Here is a 23373-nt window from a genome sequence, read left to right as displayed (position 1 = left end):
GATAGGCGGCACTGATGGGCACTCATGGGTGGCACTGGGTGGCACTGGTGGGCACTGATGGGCACTGATAGGCGACACTGATGGGCACAGAAAGGCTGCAAAGATGGGTTCTTATGGGTGGCACTGATGGGCACTGATAGGCGGCACTGCTGGGCGCTGATGGGCACTGATAGGTGGCACTGCTGGGCACTGATGGGCACTGATACGTGGCACTGATGGGCACTGATACGCAGCACTGATATGCGGCACTGATAGGCATCCCTGGTGGCACTGGCAGTGGTAGGCATTGTGAGTGGGCACTGATTGGCAGCTGCCTGGGCACAGATTAGTATTTCCCTGGGGGTCTAGGGGGCATACCTGGTGGTCCAGTGTGGATGTTTTCCCTGGTGGTCCTGGGCGGCTTCCCTGGTGGTCCTCGGCGGCTTCCCTGGTGGTCCTGGGTGGGATCTGAGGGGGGGCTGTGCTGATAAACAATCAGCACAGACCCCCCCTGTCAGGAGAGCAGCCGATTGGCTCTCCTCTACTCGCGTCTGTCAGACGCGAGTGAGGAAAAGCCGATCACTGGCTCTTCCTATTTAATTCGTGATCAGCCGTGATTGGATACGACTGATCATGTGGTAAAGATTCTCCGTCAGAGACTCTTTACCTAGATCGGTGTTGCAGGGTGTCAGACTGACACACCGCAACAACGATCGCCATGATGCACGCCCCCGGGGCGCGCAGCGGCTCAATATCCTGCGGACCTCATATGACGCCCAGTCAGGATATTGAAACCACTTTGCCGCCGTCATTCTGCTATATGGCGGGCCGCGAGTGGTTAAGGACACTGATAGGAATTCCTATATTCCAACTGACAGTTGTCATCATACATCCTGGCTCAGGTCGGTGCCAAAAAGTCAGTTCATGAGAATTAAACGTAATTGCACTAATGCTGACCAGTTTTCACTACAAGCTGCCAGTGATACTTTGAAAAGTACACTGGAGGAGGTTAAAGCTATGGACAGAGAAGTTCTCCTTAAAGAAACAGCTAAATTGCCTCGGGATGATAAGACTTCCCTTGTCCTGTTTATCACGACTTATTCAGTCCAACATGGTAGTAATAAGAAACTTATCAATAAACACTGGCACATTTTGAATAGCGATCCTGTGCTAAGTGCAGTACTACCAGACAGGCCCCAGGTGATTTACAGAGGTGCCCCCTCACTCAAAGGTAGGTTCTTAATACTCCTACTATCAAGAAAGTTTTTTTTGAAAATTTAACAGGTTTCTATCAGTGCAGAAGGTGTCGGGTCTGTTCGTATAGTGGTTGCTTGCATAGACGCGCGAAAACCTTTGTTTCCACCAGTACAGCCTTTGAACACACCATTGAACCTTTCATTACGTGTTCCACAGAAGGGGTCATTTACCTACTTCAATTTTGGTTCGGGGTTCCCCTTAATATTCATACCAGCCCCAAAGGGCCTGGTACTGGACTGGGGGGATCCCATGCAATTTTTTTCAATGACTTTTTTCTGTATTGCCAGGACCCGACAATTCATTATAGCCGCGAGTAGTTTTAAATGACTTTTTTTCCTTTAGAAATGTCATTTTGTGCAGGGACTGTTCAAAACACGGGAAAAATGCGCCACTTTACAGGCATACTATAGACACCCCCATCTACGAAATTTGAAGGAATATTTCACTTTTATTGTTTCACCTTAAGCATTATTAAAATCTCTGCTCCCGAAAAGACGGCTGTTTTTAAAACGTTTTTTTTTTTGCATTGATACATGTCCCCTGGGGCAGGATCCAAGTCCCCAAACACTTTTTATGACAATACCATGCATATAAGCCTTTAAAATTAGCACTTTTGATTTCTCCCATAGACTTTTAAAGGGTGTTCCGCGGCTTTTGAATTTGCCGCGAACATCCCAAATTGTTCGCTAGTCGGCGAACAAACGAACACCCGACTTATGTTCGACTCGAACATCGGACTCATCCCTAATATATATATTTATATATATATGTGACTCTGTGCTTCCTGGTAGGGGGTGTAGAAGCTGATCAGCGGGTGCCAGCCAATGGATGTCCGCCGGAACAAGCTGATCATGGAGGAGAGACACAGAACAGAGTAAACAAGACAGTGAGGAAGCAGGGAAAGAAAATCCATCACATCATTTAGTAAAAACAGCACACATAGTACATAAAAACACTGGTTAGGCACACATTTAGCCCTTTGATCGCCCTGAATGTTTAACCCCTTCCCAGCCAGTGTCACTAGTACAGTGACAGTGTATATTTTTAGCACTGATCACTGTATTAGTCTCACTGGTTCCCACAAGTGTCAAAAGTGTCAGTTAATGTCAGACAGTCCGCCGCAATTTTGCAGTCCCGCTATAAGTCACTGATCAACGCCATTACTAGCATAAAAAAATACAAATTCCAGTAGATATACCAAAGTTTGTAGATGGTATAACTTTTGTGCAAACCAATCAATATATGCTTACTGGGTTTTTTTTAACAAAAATATGTAGCAGAATACATATTGACCTACATTTTTGAAGAAATTTGTTTCTTTTATAGCGCAAAAAATAAAAAACCCAGTGGTGATTAACCAGTTGCCGACCGCCTCACGACGATATACGTCGGCAGAATGGCACGGGCAGGCAGAATCACGTACCTGTATGTGATCTGCCTCCCGCGGGCGAGGGGTCCAATCGGACCACCCCCGGTGCCCGAGGCGGTCGGCATTTCTCCCCCGGCGATCGGAGGTGAGGGGGAGGCCATCCATTCATGGCCACCCCCTCCCGATTGCTCCCGGCCAATGGAATCATTCCTCTGCTTCTGTATAGTAAACAGCAGCAGAGGAAATTATGTCATCTCTCCTCGGCTCGGTATTTTCCGTTCCGGCGCCGAGGATAGAAGACATTCGAGTGAGTGCACAACACACACACACAGTAGAACACGCCAGGCACACATTACACCCCCCATCACCCCCCGATCACCCCCCGATCACCCCCTAATCACCCCCCCGTCACACTGACACCAAGCAGTTTTTTTTTTCTGATTACTGCATTGGTGTCAGTTTGTGACAGTTAGTGTGGTAGGGCAGTTAGTGTTAGCCCCCTTTAGGTCTAGGGTACCCCCCTAACCCCCCTAATAAAGTTTTAACCCCTTGATCACCCCCCGTCGCCAGTGTCACTAAGCGATCATATTTCTGATCGCTGTATTAGTGTCACTGGTGACGCTAGTTAGGGAGGTAAATATATAGGTTCGCCGTCAGAGTTTTATAGCGTCAGGGACCCCCATATACTACCTAATAAAGGTTTTAACCCCTTGATTACCCCCTAGTTAACCCTTTCACCAGTGATCACCGTATAACTGTTACGGGTGACGCTGGTTAGTTAGTTTATTTTTTATAGTGTCAGGGCACCCGCCGTTTATTACCGAATAAAGGTTTAGCCCCCTGATCGCCTGGCGGTGATATGCGTCTCCCCAGGCAGCGTCAGGTTAGCGCCAGTACCGCTAACACCCACGCACGCAGCATACGCCTCCCTTAGTGGTATAGTATCTGAACGGATCAATATCTGATCCGATCAGATCTATACTAGCGACTACAGCAGTTTAGGGTTCCCAAAAACGCAGTGTTAGCGGGATCAGCCCAGATACCTGCTAGCACCTGCGTTTTGCCCCTCCGCCCAGCCCAGCCCAGCCCAGCCCACCCAAGTGCAGTATCGATCGATCACTGTCACTTACAAAACACTAAACGTATAACTGCCGCGTTTGCAGAGTCAGGCCTGATCCCTGCGATCGCTAACAGTTTTTTTTTGTAGCGTTTTGGTGAACTGGCAAGCACCAGCCCCAAGCAGCGTCAGGTTAGCGCCAGTACCGCTAACACCCATGCACGCACCGTACACCTCCCTTAGTGGCATAGTATCTGAACGGATCAATATCTGATCCGATCAGATCTATACTAGCGTCCCCAGCAGTTTAGGGTTCCCAAAAATGCAGTGTTAGCGGGATCAGCCCAGATACCTGCTAGCACCTGCGTTTTGCCCCTCCGCCCGGCCCAGCCCAGCCCACCCAATTGCAGTATCGATCGATCACTGTCACTTACAAAACACTAAACACATAACTGCAGCGTTTGCAGAGTCAGGCCTGATCCCTGCGATCGCTAACAGTTTTTTTGGTAGCGTTTTGGTGAACTAGCAAGCACCAGCGGCCTAGTACATCCCGGTCATAGTCAAACCAGCACTGCAGTAACACTTGGTGACGTGGCAAGTCCCATAAGTGCAGTTTGAGCTGGTGAGGTGGCAAGCACAGGTAGTGTCTCACTGCCACCAAGAAGAAGACAAACACAGGCCCGTCGTGCCCATAATGCCCTTCCTGCTGCATTCGCCAATCCTAATAATTGGGAACCCACCACTTCTGCAGCGCCCGTACTTCCCCCATTCACATCCCCAACCAAATGCAGTCAGCTGCATGAGAGGCATTTTCTTTATGTCCTCCCGAGTACCCCTACCCAACGAACTCCCCCAAAAAAGATGTCGTGTCTGCAGCAAGCACGGATATAGGTGTGACACCCGCTATTATTTTCCCTCCTTTCCTGACAATCCTGGTCTTTGCATTGGTGAATGTTTTGAATGCTACCATTCACTAGTTGAGTATTGGCGTAGGGTACAGCATTGCACAGACTAGGCACACTTTCACAGGGTCTCCCAAGATGCCATCGCATTTTGAGAGACCCGAACCTGGAACCGGTTACAGTTATAAAAGTTACAGTTACAAAAAAAGTGTAAAAAAAAAAAAAAAAAAACCACAAAAAAATATATAACATAAAAAAAAATAGTTGTCGTTTTATTGTTCTCTCTCTCTGTTCTCTCTCTATTGTTCTGCTCTTTTTTACTGTATTCTAATCTGCAATGTTTTATTGTTATTATGTTTTATCATGTTTGCTTTTCAGGTATGCAATTTTTTATACTTTACCGTTTACTGTGTTTTATTGTTAACCATTTTTTTGTCTTCAGGTATGCCATTCACGACTTTGAGTGGTTATACCAGAATGATGCCTGCAGATTTAGGTATCATCTTGGTATCATTCTTTTCAGCCAGAGGTCCGCTTTCATGTAAAAGCAATCCTAGCGGCTAATTAGCCTCTAGACTGCTTTTACAAGCAGTGGGAGGGAATGCCCCCCCCACCGTCTTCCGTGTTTTTCTCTGGCTCTCCTGTCTCAACAGGGAACCTGAGAATACAGCAGGTGATTCAGCCAGCTGACCATAGAGCTGATCAGAGACCAGAGTGGCTCCAAACATCTCTATGGCCTAAGAAACCGGAAGCTACGAGCATTTCATGACTTAGATTTCGCCAGATGTAAATAGTGCCTTTGGGAAATGGGGAAAGCATTTTATCACACTTGGTGTGATCAGATGCTTTGAGGGCAGAGGAGAGATGTAGAGTCTAATAGACCCCAATTTTTTCAAAAAAGAGTACCTGTCACTACCTATTGCTATCATAGGGGATATTTACAATCCCTGAGATAACAATAAAAATGATTTAAAAAAAATGAAAGGAACAGTTTAAAAATAAGATAAAAAAAAAAAAAAAAGCACCCCTGTCCCCCCTTGCTCTCGCGCTAAGGCGAACGCAAGCGTCAGTCTGGCGTCAAATATAAACAGCAATTGCACCATGCATGTGAGGTATCACCACGAAGGTCAGATCGAGGGCAGTAATTTTAGCAGTAGACCTCCTCTGTAAATCTAAAGTGGTAACCTGTAAAGGCTTTTAAAGGCTTTTAAAAATGTATTTGGTTTGTCGCCACTGCACGTTTGTGCGCAATTTTAAAGCATGTCATGTTTGGTATCCATGTACTCGGCCTAAGATCATCTTTTTTATTGCATCAAACATTTGGGCAATATAGTGTGTTTTAGTGCATTAAAATTTAAAAAAAGTGTGTTTTTTCCCAAAAAAATGCGTTTGAAAAATCGCTGCGCAAATACTGTGTGAAAAAAAAATTAAACACCCACCATTTTAATCTGTAGGGCATTTGCTTTAAAAAAATATGTAATGTTTGGGGGTTCAAAGTAATTTTCTTGCAAAAAAAAAATTATTTTTTCATGTAAACAAAAAGTGTCAGAAAGGGCTTTGTCTTCAAGTGGTTAGAAGAGTGGGTAATGTGTGACATAAGCTTCTAAATGTTGTGCATAAAATGCCAGGACAGTTCAAACCCCCCCCAAATGAAAAAAGTAAAAGTAGACACCCCAAGCTATTTGCTGACACAAGTTGCGGGAATAAGACACATTTTTTTTTTTTTTTTGCACAAAGTTGTCACTAAATGATATATTGCTCAAACATGCCATGGGAATATGTGAAATTACACCCCAAAATACATTCTGTTGCTTCTCTTGAGTACGGGGATACCACATGTGTGAGACTTTTTGGGAGCCTAGCCGCGTACGGGACCCCGAAAACCAAGCACCGCCTTCAGGCTTTCTAAGGACGTAAATTTTTGATTTCACTCTTCACTGCCTATCACAGTTTCGGAGGCCATGGAATGCCCAGGTGGCACAAACCCCCACCAAATGACCCTATTTTGGAAAGTAGACACCCCAAGCTATTTGCTGAGAGGTATAGTGAGTATTTTGCAGACCTCACTTTTTGTCACAAAGTTTTGAAAATTGAAAAAAGAAAAAAAATTTTTTTTTTTCTTGTCTTTCTTCATTTTCAAAAACAAATGAGAGCTGCAAAATACTCACCATGCCTCTCAGCAAATAGCTTGGGGTGTCTACTTTCCAAAATGGGGTCATTTGGGGGGGTTGTGCCACCTGGGCATTCCATGGCCCCCGAAACTGTGATAGGCAGTGAAGAGTGAAATAAAAAATTTAGGTCCTTAGAAATCCTGATTGGTGATTGGTTTTCGGGGCCCCGTACGCGGCTAAGCTCCCAACACATGTGGTATCCTCATACTCAGGAGAAGCAGCTAAATGTATTTTGGGGTGCAATTCCACATATGCCCATGGCCTGTGTGAGCAATATATCATTTAGGCTGGGTTCACACTGCTGCGAATTCTATTGCGAATTTGAGCCGTTGCGATCGCTCAAATTCGCAAGTCATTTAAATTACATAGATTAACATTAGTGCCGTTCACATCGACGCGTTGCGAATATAACCTGCGTGAAAAAAAGGTCCTGTGCGAGTTTACTGCGTTGCGTTGCGAATTTAGTCTCCATAGACATCAATGTAAATCGTTCTTGAATCGCATTGATTGGTTCACATATGTGCGAATTCCACCACACTACTCTCCACAAAAACCAGGAAGTACACAGGAAGTTAAGACCCTTTTTTTTTTTACATTATGATTCCATTGGCTAGACTATCAATCGCAGCTATATCCAACTCCTGAAATTCGCGGTAAAATCGCGGTAAAATCGCGGTAAATTCGCGGTAAAATCGCGGTAAATTCGCACTGCAGCAGTGTGAACCTAGCCTAAGTGACAACTTTGTGCAAAAAAAAAAAAAAAAACATTGTCACTTTCCCGCAACTTGTGTCAAAATATAAAATATTCCATGGACTCAACATGCCTCTCAGCAAATAGCTTGGGGTGTCTACTTTCCAAAATGGGGACATTTGGGGGGTTTTGTGGCATCTGGGCATTTTATGGCCTTCAAAACTGTGATAGGTAGTGAGGAGTGAAATCAAAAATTTACGCCCTTAGAAATCCTGAAGGCAGTGATTGGTTTTCGGGGCCCCGTACGCGGCTAGGCTCCCAAAAAGTCCCACACATGTGGTATTCCCGTACTCAGGAGAAGCAGCTGAATGTATTTTGGGGTGCAATTCCACATATGCCCATGGCCTGTGTGAGCAATATATCATTTAGTGACAACTTTTTGTAATTTTTTTTTTTTTTTGTCATTATTCAATCACTTGATTGAATAAAAAAAATTAATATTCAATGGGCTCAACATGCCTCTCAGCAATTTCCTTGGGATGTCTACTTTCTAAAATGGGGTCATTTGGGGGGGGGGGGTTTACTGCCCTGCCATTTTAGCACCTCAAGAAATGACATAGGCAGTCATAAACTAAAAGCTGTGTAAATTCCAGAAAATGTACCCTAGTTTGTAGACGCTATAAGTTTTGCGCAAACCAATAAATATACGCTTATTGAAATTTTTTTTACCAAAGACATGTGGCAGAATACATTTTGGCCTAAATGTATGACTAAAATTGAGTTTATTGGATTTTTTTTATAACAAAAAGTAGAAAATATAATTTTTTTTCAAAATGTTCGGTCTTTTTCCGTTTATAGCACAAAAAAAAAAACACAGAGGTGATCAAAATACCATCAAAAGAAAGCTCTATTTATGGGAAGAAAAGGACGCACATTTTGTTTGTAAAAAGTGCTCTAGTCAGGAAGGGGGTAAATCTTTCCGGGGCTGAAGTGGTTAAATACCACCAAAAGAAAGCTCTATTTGTGGGAAAAATTACATAAATTTAACCTGGGTATAGTGTGGCATGACCACGCAATTGTCATTTAAAGTAACGCAGTGTCGTATTGCTAAAAATGCCCTGATCACGAAGGGGGGTCAAGTGGTCAAGCATTGCTGTGTTTTCTGCATAGTTCAAAATCATATCCCCTTTTTCTAATGTGTTAGTACTGAGACAGGCAGATATGCTATCATGAAGAGAAGGTAGAAGAACTAGAGATTTATTAACATTCCATACACACAAATGAGGTTTGCATAAAATCACTATACAAAAGGGTGTAGACTATGAAGATGCTTCCAATCTTAATTAAAATAAAGACCTTCTTTAACAGAAGAAAGATAAATTGTAAAAAAAGAAAGTGAATACTTACAGATGAAGCAAGTGTAACAGAATCCAATTCAATTTTTCCTAAATGGCCACAGAATATGGAACTCACAATTATTACAAGCAGTCCCATCATTCGTGATAAGAACTGAAAGAAAATTAAATTTACAAAATTAAATTTACATGATGCTTGTGTTAGAATTATACTACCTAAGACTTTGCTCATTTTGCATTAATATGTGAATACTGTACAATAGACATGGCAATTTGTTTAGTTCCGAATTCATTTTTTAATGAATTTAGACAAATTCGTTAATTCAGAAATATCCGAATTTCCAAATTTTCTAATTTACAAATTTTTCCGAATATTTGGAAAATTCAGAAATTTGAATTTTCTAATTTCCGAATTTTTGAATTTCTGAAAAGAAAACGAATGAAACAAAAATGAACAAATTTTTCTGCAGTGCACATGTCAGCTGTACAATTATAGTGAATTAAAATGTTGTTCATACTGCTGTTATACACCAAGGTTTGCTGTATTACTGTTCTTTACTCTTAATTGTACTCATTTGTACTTTATATAATGTACACTGATATATATTGTTTTCATTTTTCAATAAAACTTTAGAGACATACAGAAGTGAGGGGGAGGGGGGTAGCGTACACAGGTGGTCAGTTTTATTCAGGTTAATTCCTGGGTGGTGTACATTTGTTATTTCTAATTTGCCTCAATCAAGCTATGCCCACTATTTAGCATAAATTAACCATGCCCACTTTTTGACAAAGCAGTGGTTCATTTACTAAGATTTATAATTAAAGTATATACTTTAATTTTATAACATCAGAATTGCACTAACAATCCAAACGATAGTTATTTTGACAATCCAATATAAGATAAACTAAAACTCACCTTTCATGTTGTGAGTGCTGCCTGTCTGCTGTCCATCTGTTTCCACAACTTCCGGGATTTCCTGCATGCTTTGCAGCTTCTCTTCTGCTGTTTCCTTTTAATTTCTAAAGGACTACATATCCCATAGTACTTTGATGCCTGCACGTTGTTATTCCTGTACTGACTCCACCTCCTGAAACTCCTCCTCTCAATTACTCAGAAGGTAGTTCAGAAGGCAGGCTCTGTGAAATGCATGACGCAGCAGTGCCTACTTACAGGACATAGTGAATAAGCGTCACAACATTTAAAGAAGTAAATGTGTGTCAGTCTTCATAAAGTAAGTGTACAAACTTCAAGATCATTCAGATTAATAGGAGTAGTTTAGAAATAACTGAAATACAATGTGGAAATAAATATATGGTTTTATATTTTGATAATAGATACGCTTTAACTGCCATCTTTGATTCAGAAGATTAAGGGGTTCCTGATAAAAGATGCAAACATGCTATGTCACAAAGCACTGAACATTCAACAGAATTACAGTAGGTAAGCACTAGCTATACAGTACTTCCTGGTGAAAAATGTTATAGGTAGTCAGGAAAGTAGATGTGTAATGTATGCCCCTTAAAAACCTGAAGGTGCTCTTTGAATTATAGGCCTCTCTATGTGGCTAGATTTCAAATAAATCTCACATACAGTATGTGGTATCCCCATATTGGGAAGAAGTAGCAGAATGTATTTTGGGGTGTGGTTCTAAATTTGAGTATACTGTGTATTAGAAATATTCTATTAATTGACATCTTTGTGTAAAATAAATCATCTTCCTTCCTAATTTTCCAAAAACAGATTAGGCGGCTGACGTCAACTGCTGTTGGCGTCATGACATAGGCGCCGTGTCTTACCATCTGGCATTCTACACGAGGGAGCTCTTTGGCGCCAATTGCTGGGCGCTAGTCGCCTAAGTGATGGCGATCTTTTTGGACACTTGAGCAACTCATGGCTAAAGAGGTCAGATCATTTTGGGATGCTAAAACCCTAACGGAATACCATACTTTGCAACCGATCCCACATGGTCTAAGGATCAACAAAATCCTTACTTTTGACCTGTTCAATGATGAGCTTAAACAGGAATGGTCTGACACTCTGTTGACTTGTTCCTTTAAACTGATGCAGATTATTGTCACCTCACAACAGATAGAGCTTGAGGTCTTGCAAAATGACATGTCTGCAATTCAAAAAAAATTGTCTACTCAACAGAACCTTATGGGTTTCTCTGATTTGGACAGTCAACTCAGTAAAAGGCTTGATAAATTGGAGAAGGGTGTTATGGTTACCAAAAAAGAAAAAATTACCAGGGACCGGATCGATTATGAAAACGGCAATGTATATACATGGAAAAAAGCTCCATTCTATTCTGGTAGATCACGGAAGTTTTCAACCAAAAAAAGAGTTAGTTTCTCCGAGTATGAGCGTGAGTCAGCTACTAACACCATGGCTGTTACCGCTTCGGACTCCTCCCCTGAATCCAGTCGGCTGATGGGTGTCGATTGTTCAGGTAATAAACAGGATTTAAACCAGGGCAGCACCCACGGCTTCAACAAAAAGAAAACATCAATGAGAAAATCAAGAAAACAAGGAGAGGAGGGAAGAGACACAAAAGAAGAAGCCGGGAATCGCTACTTACTACGGGATTGGGTCCTATATTAACTGTTAATGAGATTAATTTGTCTACACGCCCTTTGTCTGCAACTGAAAATTCACTGCTGTCAAGGGGTTTCATTTCTGTCTAACCAAACATTTTGATTTATTTGGAACGCTTCTAGATGTCAATATATTTGCATGGGCTTTGACTTTAAGAAAACATTATTTTAGCGATCCGGATGACGAAGAAGTTTTGGATCGGGTGTTATACCTTGTGCAGGTGAGTGTCCTCCCTCTCCCCAAATGTTTCATGAAGCATGTGCATTGAATGATCTTGTGGATTTAGCCAGAAAATCCAATCCTTGCTCGGATGAGCACACATCAGAGGGTCGGGTGACTCGGTTTAAATCTAGATCGTATTTTTATCCAGTGTGGTCAAGGGGCAAGGATTTGGATTTGTTCCAGAAGCTTCTGGAGAGGGATTTGACTAACCTGGCACGTAGTCATCATAGAAGTCACACACAAGATAATCTTACAGACACTGAAAAAGAGACTTTTAAAAGTTAGAGTGAAGACACTAATGCGAATAAAGGGGGCTCGGTAGTAATTCTTGATTCTACCACCTATAAAGAGGAAGCTATAAGTCAACTGTCTGATACAGTTACTTATTTCAAGTTTAGGGGTGACCCCACTATGTCTTTTAAACAGAACCCTGGAAACTTATTGGACAGAGCAGTAACAATAGGCATTTTTTCACAAAAAGAGAGAGACACATTCAGTCCCGATTTTCCTGTTATGCCTGTGTTTCATTTTCTCCCAAAAGTGCATAAAGGGCTAAATCCATTAACAGGCAGACCTATAGTAGCTGGTATCGATCCTTTGAACAAAAGATTGGGTCAGAGGATTGATCAACAACTACAGCCACTAGTTGTTGAATTACCAGTTGTTGAATTTTCTTAGGGACACCAAGCAGCTTTTGAATAAACTACGAAAATTTGAATGGAAGCAGGGTTATAAATGGATCACAATATGATGTCAGCAGCCTTTATTCATCTATTCCTCACGCCTTCGGCTTACAAGTCGTTTCTTTCTTTTTTGTCACGATCAGGTCGGTTTTCCCTTGCTCTTTGGGAATTCATTCTCATGTGTCTTGAATATCTACTCACCCCCAACTTCTTTATGTTTGATGGGGACTATTATATCCAAAGATGCGAGCCTCTAAGGGAGCCAACCTTTACATGGGATGGTGGGAGAGGTCTTGCATCTTTGGACATGATAGCCCCCGTATGAAAGATACAATTTTTTACTGTAGCTATATAGACAACTTACTCTTTGTGGTGTCAGGACATAAGATTGAATTAGTTAGTTGGCTGCTCTATCTGAATGACAACAATTTGAATTTACAGTTCACTGGACAGTGCAATCAAACGCAGATTGAATTTTTGGATGTCTTATTGACAAGTAGTCTTTACAGGAAGCCCTCTGCGGGCAATATCTTGTTGAGGGCAGATTCCAGTCATCCAGGCCATACTATCAAAAGTATACCTGTAGGACAATTCCTTAGATTAAGACGTATATGCAGTAGGGATTCCGACTTTAGAAATGAGGCATTGGACATTGCGTTGAGGATCAAAGAAAGGGGTTACCCTACATCAGTCATTAATAGAGCTTTTCACATTGCAAAGAACACCCCAAGGAACAATTTACTCATTGAAAAAGTTTCAAAGGGTGGTTCAAATGGGTCAAGGCGTCTTTGTTTTCCAGTTCTCCTGTCTATTCAACCCCATACAGCACAGAGTTTAAGAAGATTAGCTGGACTGTTAAAAAGTATCTTCCCATTTTGTCCAATGATCCTGTGTACTCTAAGATCCTGTCCAATGGTATTAAAGCTGTATCCTGGAAAGCGCCCACTTTAGGCCAATTTCTGTCCCCATGTCTGTATACTAGCCAGAAGTCTATCACACATTGGTTACAGTTCAAGGACACTTTTGCCTGTGGTGTCAAGAGTTGTTCTTATTGTTTATTCATGAAGAGAGGCAGGGAGGTACTCTCGGTTAGTACAGGCAAATCTTTCAAAATGTAATCTTTTATTAATAGCAACACTTTTTTTAGTTTATGTCATTACATGTACATCCTATTCTATACAATATGTAGGCCGTACTACATATAGGCTGAGGGACTGCCTCCATGACCATATGACATCGAGAAAAATCGATCCACAAATATAGCCAGACATTAGAATGAATACCATCATAAAGATACTTCAAGTCTGGCCATTCAAGGCATGGAGAAGATCACCAAATTCAGATTACTATGTAAATGAGAAGTTTTCTGGATATTCCATCTGAATACCAGAAAACATATAGGCTTAAATTTCGACTTGGATATATCACATTTTTATGAATAGATGTGACAATTAAATCAATCAATATACATGCATGTACACATTTAGGGGACAAAATATGAGCCAATCTCTAGTACTTTAATTTTTGTTTAGTTAGAGCACTATATGTTGTGACAACAGACAATACAAATATTTCAATATTATTGTATGCACACAGTCCTTTAACCACTTGAGGTCCAGGCCATAGCCGAATGACGGGCACAGTGCAGACCTCAATTTCCGGGAGGCCGTCATGGGACGCCCTCCCCTGTGCATGCGCACCGCGTGCACCCTGCAGGGCGCGCAATGCGCGCGCTGTGATCACCGAGTCACGGAGACTCGGATGATCACAGATCCGAGTAAGGGGCCATTCCCAGCCCCTTACCATGTGATGAGCTGTCAGCCAATGACAGCTCATCACATGATGTAAACAAAAGCTCGGTAATCATTTTTTTTTCTCCTCCCGCTGACAGCTTATGTTAAAGGAACATTGGTCCCGAAGAGTAAGAAGGCACATATGCCTCATCTGTGCCTGCCAGTGCCACCTGCCATTGCCACCTGCCAGTGCCCAGCATTGCCACCTATCAATGCCCACAAGTGCAACCTATCAATGCCCACAAGTGCCACCTAGCAGGCTGCCATCAGTGTAAGCAATCAGTGCCCATTATTGCCACCCATCAGTGCCCATCACTGCCACCCGTCAGTGCCCATCACTGCCACCTATCGGTGCCCATCAGTGCCGCCTCATCAGCGTACATCAATGAAGGAGAAAAATTACCTGTTTGCAAAATTTTATAACAAAATATAATATAATTTTTTTTTTTTAAATTCAGTCTTTTTCAATTTTTTTAACAAAAACTAAAAACCACAGAGGTGATCAAATACCACCAAAAGAAAGCTCTATTTGTGTGAAATAAATGATAAAAATTTCATTTGAGTACAGTGTTGTATGACCGCGCAATTGTCATTCAAGTATGACAGCGCTAAAAGCTGAAAATTGGCCTGGACAGGAGAGGGGTTTAAGTGCCCAGTAAGCAAGTGGTTAAAGCGTAACTCCACTTTTTTTTAGAAAAAAACATTCCCCTCTGGGTGACTTCGGTGGTCTTCTTCCAACTTGGGGGGGTCTCTCAGTCCTCTTCTCCCTCTCTCCGGTGTCGTCTCCACACTCTCTGGTTCTTCTCCGGTGCCTTCTTCCTTCTGCTGGGCTCCTCCGCTATCTTCTGCTCTTTTGCCGCTCTTTTGCTAGCAAAGGAGCCCGGTCTTCTGAGACGTCTTCTTCCCTCTTCTCTTCCTGAGATGTTGACACGACGCTCCCTCTTGCTGTAATCCCGTGAGCGAGGTCTGCAACGACTTATAAAGGCATTGGGCGTGGCCACCGGATGACCCCGCCCCCTTATGATGTCACAGTCCCGGGGCATGATGGGATTGTGATGACACCCGGTGACCCTGCCCCATGCCTTTATAAGTCGTTGCGGACCTCGCTCACGGCATTACAGCGAGAGGGAGCGTCGTGTCAACATCTCAGGAAGAGAAGAGGGAAGAAGATGTCTCAGAAGACCAGGCTCCTCCGCTAGCAAAAGAGCGGCAAAAGAGCAGAAGATAGCGGAGGTGCCCGGCAGAAGGAAAAAGGCACTAGAGAAGAACCAGAGAGCGCGGAGATGACACAGAAGAGAGGGAGAAGAGGCCTGAGAGACCCACGAAGTCGGAAGAAGACCACCGAAGTGGGAAGAAGACCCCCAGAGCTGCCTAATAAATTACTTTAAAAACCTGTCTACTGTGTTTTTTTATTGACACTTTTTTCCCCCGTGAATGGGTAGGGGTACGATGTACCCCATACTCATTCACATAGGGTGGGGGGCTGGGATCTGAGGGCCCCTTTATTAAAGGGGGCTCCCAGATTCCGATAAGCCCCCCGCCCGCAGACCCCGACAAACAATGACCAGGGTTGTTGGGAAGAGGCCCTTGTCCTCATCAACATGGGGACAAGGTGCTTTGGGGTGGGGGGGCCTGCAGGGTGCCCCCCTTGCCCCAAAGCACCAACCCCCCCATGTTGAGGGCATGCGACCTGGTACGGTTCAGGAGGGGGGGCGCTCGCTCGTCCCCACCCCCTTTCCCGACCGACCGGGCTGCGTGCTCAGTTAAGGGTCTGGTATGGATTTTGAGGGGGACCCCTACGCCATTTTTCGGTCTGGTATGCTCTTGGAGGGGAACCCATGCTGGTTTTTTATTTAAAATTTGGCGTGGAGTTCCCCCTCAAGATTCATACCAAACAGTGCCTGGCATTGGCGGGAATCCAAGTCGGATGCCCATGCTTGTTACTCATTGGGAAAGGAAAAAATATTTTTCCTTTCCCGATGAGCGAGCCAGCTCGGCGCTGCTATCCGCAGCTGACACAGTGCACTGCGATTACCTGCAGTTATGTGCAGATAGCTGCGATAAATCGCTCCTGGACGCAGTCAATTCTATTTTTTCTATCCGTACCAAACCGTAGCTAAATGCAGTGTGTGAATGGGGCCATAGGAAAGCATTGTGTGCATTTAGCTGTGGTAGAAAATGCAGCTAAAAGCACAATTCTATCCATCCGTTTGAAAGGGGCCTAACAAGTCAGGAAAGTACAAATAGTCCCCAAATGACCCCTTTTTAGACAGTAGACATTCCAAAGTATTAAGTAAGTAGCATGGTGAGTTTTTTTTAAGTTGTATTTTTTCCCACAATTCTTTGCAAAATTAAGATTTTTTTTTTACAAAATTGTCATATTATCAGGTTATTTCTCACACACAGCATATGCATACAACAAATTACACCCCAAAATGCATTCTGCTACTCTTCCCGAGTATGGCGATACCATGTGTGTGAGACTTTTACACAGCCTGGCCACATACAAAGGCCCAACACTGAAGTAGCACCTTCAGGCGTTCTACGAGCATAAATGACACATCTCATTTCTCAACCACCTATTACACTTTTGAAGGCCCTGGAGCACCAGGACAATGGAATTGCCCACAAAATGACCCCATTTTGGAAAGCAAACACCCCAACATATAATCTATGAGGCATAATGAGTTTTTTGAACAGTTCATTTTTTTCCAGAAGTTTTTGGAAAATGTGTAAAAAAAGTGAAAACGCATTTTTTTTACACAAAGTTGTCAATTTATAAGATATTTCTAACACATAGCATGTATATTGCAAAAATTACACCCCAAAATACATTCTGCTACTCTTCCCAAGTATGGCGATACCACATGTGTGAGACTTTTACACAACCTGGCCACATACAGAGGCCCAACATTGAAGTAGTACCTTCAGGCGTTCTAGGAGCATAAATTACACCTCTCATTTAATTTATATCTATCACACTTTTGAAGGCCCTGGAGCACCAGGACAGTGGAATTACCCACAAAATGACCCTAGATAGGTACTCGGGTACTCTGATCATCTGCAGATAGGTACTCGGGTACTCTGATGGGCTGGAGACAGGTACTCAGGTAACTTGATGAGCTGCAGACAGGTACTCGGGTACTCTGATGGGATGGTGACAGGTACTCGGGTTCTCTGATGGGCTAGTGACAGGTACTCGGGTACTCTGATGGGCTACAGATAGGTATTCAATTACTCTGATGGGCTGGTGACTGGTATTCGGGTACTCTGAAGGGTGGTGACAGGCAGTCATATGAGTACCGAGTACCTGTCCCAGTCGCTGTGTTCTTCTAAGAGAAGTGGCACCAACAGCTAATGTATCGTTCTTCTTTGAGGCATACAAAACACCTCCCCCTCTGCTCATCTGTGGTACTGTTATTTTATATTAGCATGGGGCTTTTCTACCGCACAGCTCTCCAGAATGAAGGCAGCTTCTTCTGGCACCAATATTAGCCGTTGGTGCCACTTATCTTAGAAGAACACAGCCACTGGGACACATCAAGTGCGCTTGGCCAGTGAGCACGTGCCTGCTAACCACACACAAGATTGTCACCAGATGATTTGGATGTATGCATTATGAGGTGTCTTTTCTCTCTACTGGGTACTGAATGTTGCAGAGGAGCTACAATATATATCCCCATGTCGCTGAGGAGTTGATATAGAGAGACATCCAGGCTTGTATTTATCTACTTGAGGGAGCTGCAGTTTATGTCCCTATGCCGCTGTGGAGCTGATATTGAGAGATATCCAGGCTTGTTTTAAATGTAGTGCCCTGGGGTTTAGTCAGGGAGCCCCTCGCCAAATTCCTTGTCAGGAGTAGCTTCTGTAGTTAATTACTAGGGATCCAATGACTTCTCCCTAAGTTTGGCCTGGTTGTACTTTCCTCTTCTACCACCAGGTGGCTGAACTTGAAGGTATTAGATTGAGAAGGATGACTCAAGGCCAGGTTATGGGTATATGGGGTATCTCAGCCAATGGGCAGGGATTTTGTTGAATCCCTTGGCCTGCTGGGAGAGCCCATATATTCGGGTGAGTTCATGTGATCAAGGGTTCTTGTGTGCCACCCAGACCGCCATATGTGTGGATGTGTGTTGGGCTGCTAGGCCAGAGATTGGGCCTATCCCGGGGGCATTAGGCTGCCAGGCTGTGTGAGCGCTTATCCAGAAGTAAGGGCAGCGCAGGGTTGGGACTGCGGCTTGCAGTTCAACCAAAAGTGACGGTTCTGCCGGCCAGAGAACATGTCGTAGTTGGAGGTAGAAGGGAAGCTGTCTCCACTAAGAGACCAACCACCTTTACCAGGGACCACAGTGAGTAACTGAAGCAAGTACCGGAGCAGTATTCTCACCGAACGGTGGCAAATAGGAAAACTTCAGGCGGTGATGAAGTCAGGAACCCAACCAGCGGAGGTGACGCTTGCAGAGTAGCCTTGTGTGTCAAGCCAAGGACTCTGCAAGGGTGAAGCTTGAAGGTATCTGATGCGCCACGCCAGGGATCCAGCAGGGAAGCGTGGGTGAACCTTGAGGGAGATACCGCCACAAAGGCCTTGAGGAGCTTGTGGGATTCGGAGTCAGTGAATCAGAGGGTCCAGTGAGAGACCAGGAGCTTAAGGGGCTGAAGAACTACAAGGAGAAGTTGTAGTGCAGCTGAGAGAACTGTTACATTAAGTTAGGAACTGTTTAAGTACTGTTGCCATAGGAGACAACAATCCTGAATGTGCTAAAGTCGCACCTGTATGGCTGTCCTCCTGTTGAAGTCTCGGAGTCTGCCATTTGAAATTGCAATTACTGAAGCGTGTCCTGGCACTAACGCTCTTTCCCTTGCAAAATATAAAAAGGACTGTCAAAGAAATAAATCCTCTTTTACATCCAAGAAGTGTCTGGCGCCCAATGACTTTTGCACCCACTATGCCTCACAACCCACTACATATTGAAGGATGTCAGCTATCTTTGGCCTTATAGGTTTTCATTAGACTGGAAGAAGTCAGAGATTCTGCTACATAATCTACCTGAGAGTAAGAGGCAGTGTGTTTGGGTGATGGTGGCGATGTCCTTACAAGTGGATTTTCAAGATTTATCCCTGTTGTCAATATGGACTTTTAATGGAGTTGGTTCACAAGCCACCTAGTGTACTGAAAGTTTATGTTTGACTCTGTAATTGTTTCTAGTAGCACTACACCATCCCCTACATATCTTATTGTGCTATCCTTGCATATTGTGTCAGCTGCTTTTATAATTTATATTTAATATTGAATTTATTTGTATACGATCCCAGCGCAACAAATTTGTGTTTTCTACATATATCCATGTGTCAGTATTTCCATATTTTCCTGCAATACTGTAGGTCAAGTTTCTTGTAAAGTCTTTTGGAAAGTCTTTTTTTGATACGTTTTTTTCCAGTACAAATTTATTTTATTCAGTTTTACCAGTCCATGTAAATTTTTCAATTAAGGTTTAGTGGTTGTGATGTGTGATGTGCCTCTTCCCCACAATCCTTGCCCGGTGGTTGTGGGGGTTTGTGGGTGGGGGGCTTATTGGAATCTGGAAGCCCCCTTTAACAAGGGGACCCCGAGATCCCACCCCCCCCCTATGCGAATGGGTATCGGGTACAATGTACCCCTACACATTCACCAAAAAAAGTGTCAAAATGGTAAATATGACAGTAGACAGTTCGGGGCAAGTCCTTTATTAAAAAAAGTGCCCCGTGATGTAAATCCATCTTTGATGACAGTGCAGACGGCCCGAGAAAAAAAAACTGGGAGGAACTCTGCCTCCATGGGAGGTGTCCCGTGACTGCAGGCTTTTTGCAATGACAGCTGTTATATAGCTGAGGACGGAGCCACCCTGTGATGTAAACGGGTGACCCCGCCCATTTTGACATCATGTGATGCCACATAATGTTAGGGGGGAGGGTCACTCGTTTACATCACCAGATGGCTCCTCCCTCAGCTATAACAGCTGTCATTGCAAAAAGCCTGAAGTCGGCGGAAGCCTCCCATCGAGGTGGAGTTTTTTCTTTTTTTTCTCGGGCCATCGGGGCTGTCATTGAAGATGCATGAACATCGCGGGACACTTTTTTTTTCAAATAAAGGACTTGTCCCAAACTGTCTCCTGTCATTTTTACCATTTTGACACTTTTTTTGGTGAATGAATCGGGGTACCCGATATCCATTCACATAGGGGGGAGGGGCGGGATCTGGGGGTTAAAGGGGGCTTCCAGATTCCGATAAGCCCCCCCTCACAGAGACCCCCACAACCATGGTTGTGGAGAAGAGGCCCTTGTCCCCATCAACATGGGGACAAGGTGTTTTGGGGGGGACCCCAAAACACCCTCCCCATGTTGAGGGCATGTGGCCTGGTACAGTTCAGGGGGGGCGCTCTCTTGTCCCCCCCTTTTCCTGCGGCCTGCCAGGTTGCATGCTTGGATAAGGGTCTGGTATGGATTTTGGAGGTACCCCCACACCATTTTATTTTTTTATTTTGGCGCAGGGTTCCTCTTGATAACCATACCTGACCCAAAGGGCCTGGTAATGGACTGGGGAGGGGGAACCCATGCCATTTCTTTCAATGATTTTTATGTATATTGCCGGGATCCGGCAATAAATTACAACCGCGAGCAGTTTTAAATTACATTTTATCCTTTACAAATGTAATTTTGCTGCTCTCATTCATAACACGGCCACTGTGTAAGCAGCCTTACATAGTGTGGGGCGTGAACTCAGCCCCCTGAGCCATGATTGGCCAAAAGCACCCTGCCTTTGGCCAATCACGACTCTCAAAGCAGAGCGCACTGTGATTGGCCAAAGCATGCAGGCCAGGTGCATGCTTTGGCCAATCAGCAGCCATCAATGCACTGTGCATTGACGGTCTCGCTGTTCATTATGGGGCGCCCCGCAGGTGCTCAAATTTCCCGCAAACGCCCCATAATGTTTGGTATTTGGTGAATGGGCGAACATCGGGTTCATCCCTACTGTGAAGCTCTGGTGAACTCCATGCCCAAGAGGGTTAAAGCAGTGCTGGAATTTAATGGTGGCCACACAAATCATTGACACTTTGGGCCCAATTTGCACATTTTCACTTAGGGGTGTACTCACTTTTGCCAGTGGTTTAGACATTAATTGCTGCGTGTTGAGTTATTTTGAGGGGACAGCAAATTTGCACTGTTATACAAGCTGTACACTTACTAATTTACATTGTGGAAAAGGGTCGCTTCTTCAGTGTTGTCACATGAAAATATATAATAAAATATTTACAAAAATGTAAGGGGTGTACTCACTTTTGTGAGATACTATAATTATATGTGCAATATCAAATAAAGCATTATTAAAGAAATACAGTTGTAATTTTCATCCCAGCCGCATGCTTCATGTAAAGTTCCAACCTCGCTCTTTGTCATTTCTCAGTCAACAACATTAATCTGATCAGATCAGTTGCATATACTAATTACTACATATATAAATTTTATACCAGGTTGTAACTTTGACCCAGATGTTGATGCTCTAGATAAGTTAATGTAAAAAACTCACTAGAAAGACAGGTTCTTCTGCTCTATAATGCTCTCACAAAGAGGAGTCAAAGTATTGTGGGAGTATACAAACACACTCAAACCTGAATTTCTGATTTACTAGTTCAAGTTAACAGGTGGCTAGGCTTCTTTTTCAAACCCGGAGTATATCCTAACAAAGGCATGATACAGGCAAATCTTTGTAAATCAATAACAGACAAGCCTCATTGTTGACAATAAAGTAGGGGTTAAAGCTTACAACACACCACTAAATTAGCTTTGTTTTACATTGTGCACAAATAATTACAGTAAAATTAATATTAACAAATTGCTTATTTTCAGAAAAAAAAAAACACACCTAAGCCCAAGGTAAGCTCACAATATTATAGAAGTTCCCCAGTGGACCGTTCATATATATGCTCCTTCATGAAGGGTCTCCCTGTGGGGGGTTGTTCCCTGGCTGATCACCACCTGAAGTTCCAGGGAGGTGTGGAATTGAAAATATTATTTTTATGGCTGCCATACTGATTGGAAATTTTCAGAATCATCTTATAATATATGTATGAGTCTCTCTATATAGAGAAAGAACCTAGTATATACTATGGCTAGAGGTGAATCTGGTTTACCCCATTGTTTCACACTTACCCACTTAGCACTACAAACATTACCACTACAAACTGAATTGTTTACGGTGGGACTAAGATGGTCTGATCAGGTGAATTTAACCAACGCAGACCAGATTTAACAACATTTTTTTCTAAGGAGTTTTGAATCAACCTCCATTATCTAGTTGCCACTCGACATTCCCAAAATGTTTAGAAGTGCTAACCTCTGAAGGTATCATGCACCAAGCAGTTAGTAGCAGATCCTTTAAAGTGATTGTAAACAATCACCTTTTAAAACAGCCCATTCAGTTTTCAAATTGAAACAAAAGGCAAAACATGTCTGTATAGATTTGCAATAAAAACACATTATAAATACATTTTCCCCCTAATTTATAAGTGATCACTTTCCCTCCTTTTCATCTGCACAAGACCTGGGGGGAGGAGAATCAACAGTACACTGAGCTACTCAGTGAATGGCTGTGCAGGGGGGGGCTTGTCAGGACAAGTCTGCTCTTTGGAGGAGAGCAGGCTGAGTTCCCAGCACAGCTAGAGAACTGACCACAGTGTTCTCTAATGCCTAGTGTGGTCAGTTTTTAAAGGAGTTGTAAAGGCAGAAGGTTTTTTTATCTTAATGCATTCTATGCATTAAGATAAAAAGCCTTCTGTGTGCAGAAGCCCCCCTCAGCCCCCCCTTAACACTTACCTGAGGTCCCTCTCTGTCCAGTGATGTCCACCAGTGTCTCATCCATCCGAGATTCTCCCTCCTGATTGGTTGAGACACAGCGGTGGCACCATTGGCTGCCACTGCTGTCAATCAAAGTCAGCTAGCCAATCAGGGGAAAGAGGGGGTGGGGCCGGGGTTCCGTGTCTGAATAGACACAGGACGCTGTGACTCAGCTCGGGTGCCCCCATAGCAAGCCGCTTGCTGTGGGGGCATTGAACAGGAGGGAGGAGCCAGGATCACAGAAGAGGCACCTGAGAAGAGGAGGATCCAGGCTGCTCTATGCAAATCCACTTCACAGTGTAGGTAAATATAACATGTTTGTTATTTTTATAGGAAAAAAAATAGACTTTCCAATCACTTTAATAGAAAAGCAGAGGGACTGGCATTTCACACAAAGGAACCAATCCAAAGAGAATAGGATACTTTT

At 43.4% G+C, this 23373-nt stretch overlaps 1 protein-coding gene across 1 annotated transcript in view; it reads right to left on the bottom strand.

The window, feature by feature from the left end:
- The window catches only part of LOC141128077 (multidrug and toxin extrusion protein 2-like), a 281272-nt gene that overhangs the window by 178065 nt on the left and 79834 nt on the right, over positions 1–23373 (bottom strand). Inside the window, exon 2 of the mRNA XM_073615142.1 lies at positions 8834–8935. Coding sequence (XP_073471243.1) covers positions 8834–8935 — 102 coding nt within the window. The remainder of the gene's footprint in view (positions 1–8833; positions 8936–23373) is intronic.

Source organism: Aquarana catesbeiana, linkage group LG02, assembly GCF_042186555.1.
Source record: "Aquarana catesbeiana isolate 2022-GZ linkage group LG02, ASM4218655v1, whole genome shotgun sequence".
NCBI lineage: Eukaryota > Metazoa > Chordata > Amphibia > Anura > Ranidae > Aquarana > Aquarana catesbeiana.
Note: the sequence above shows the minus strand (reverse complement) of the source record. Positions and strands in the feature narration are given on the sequence as shown.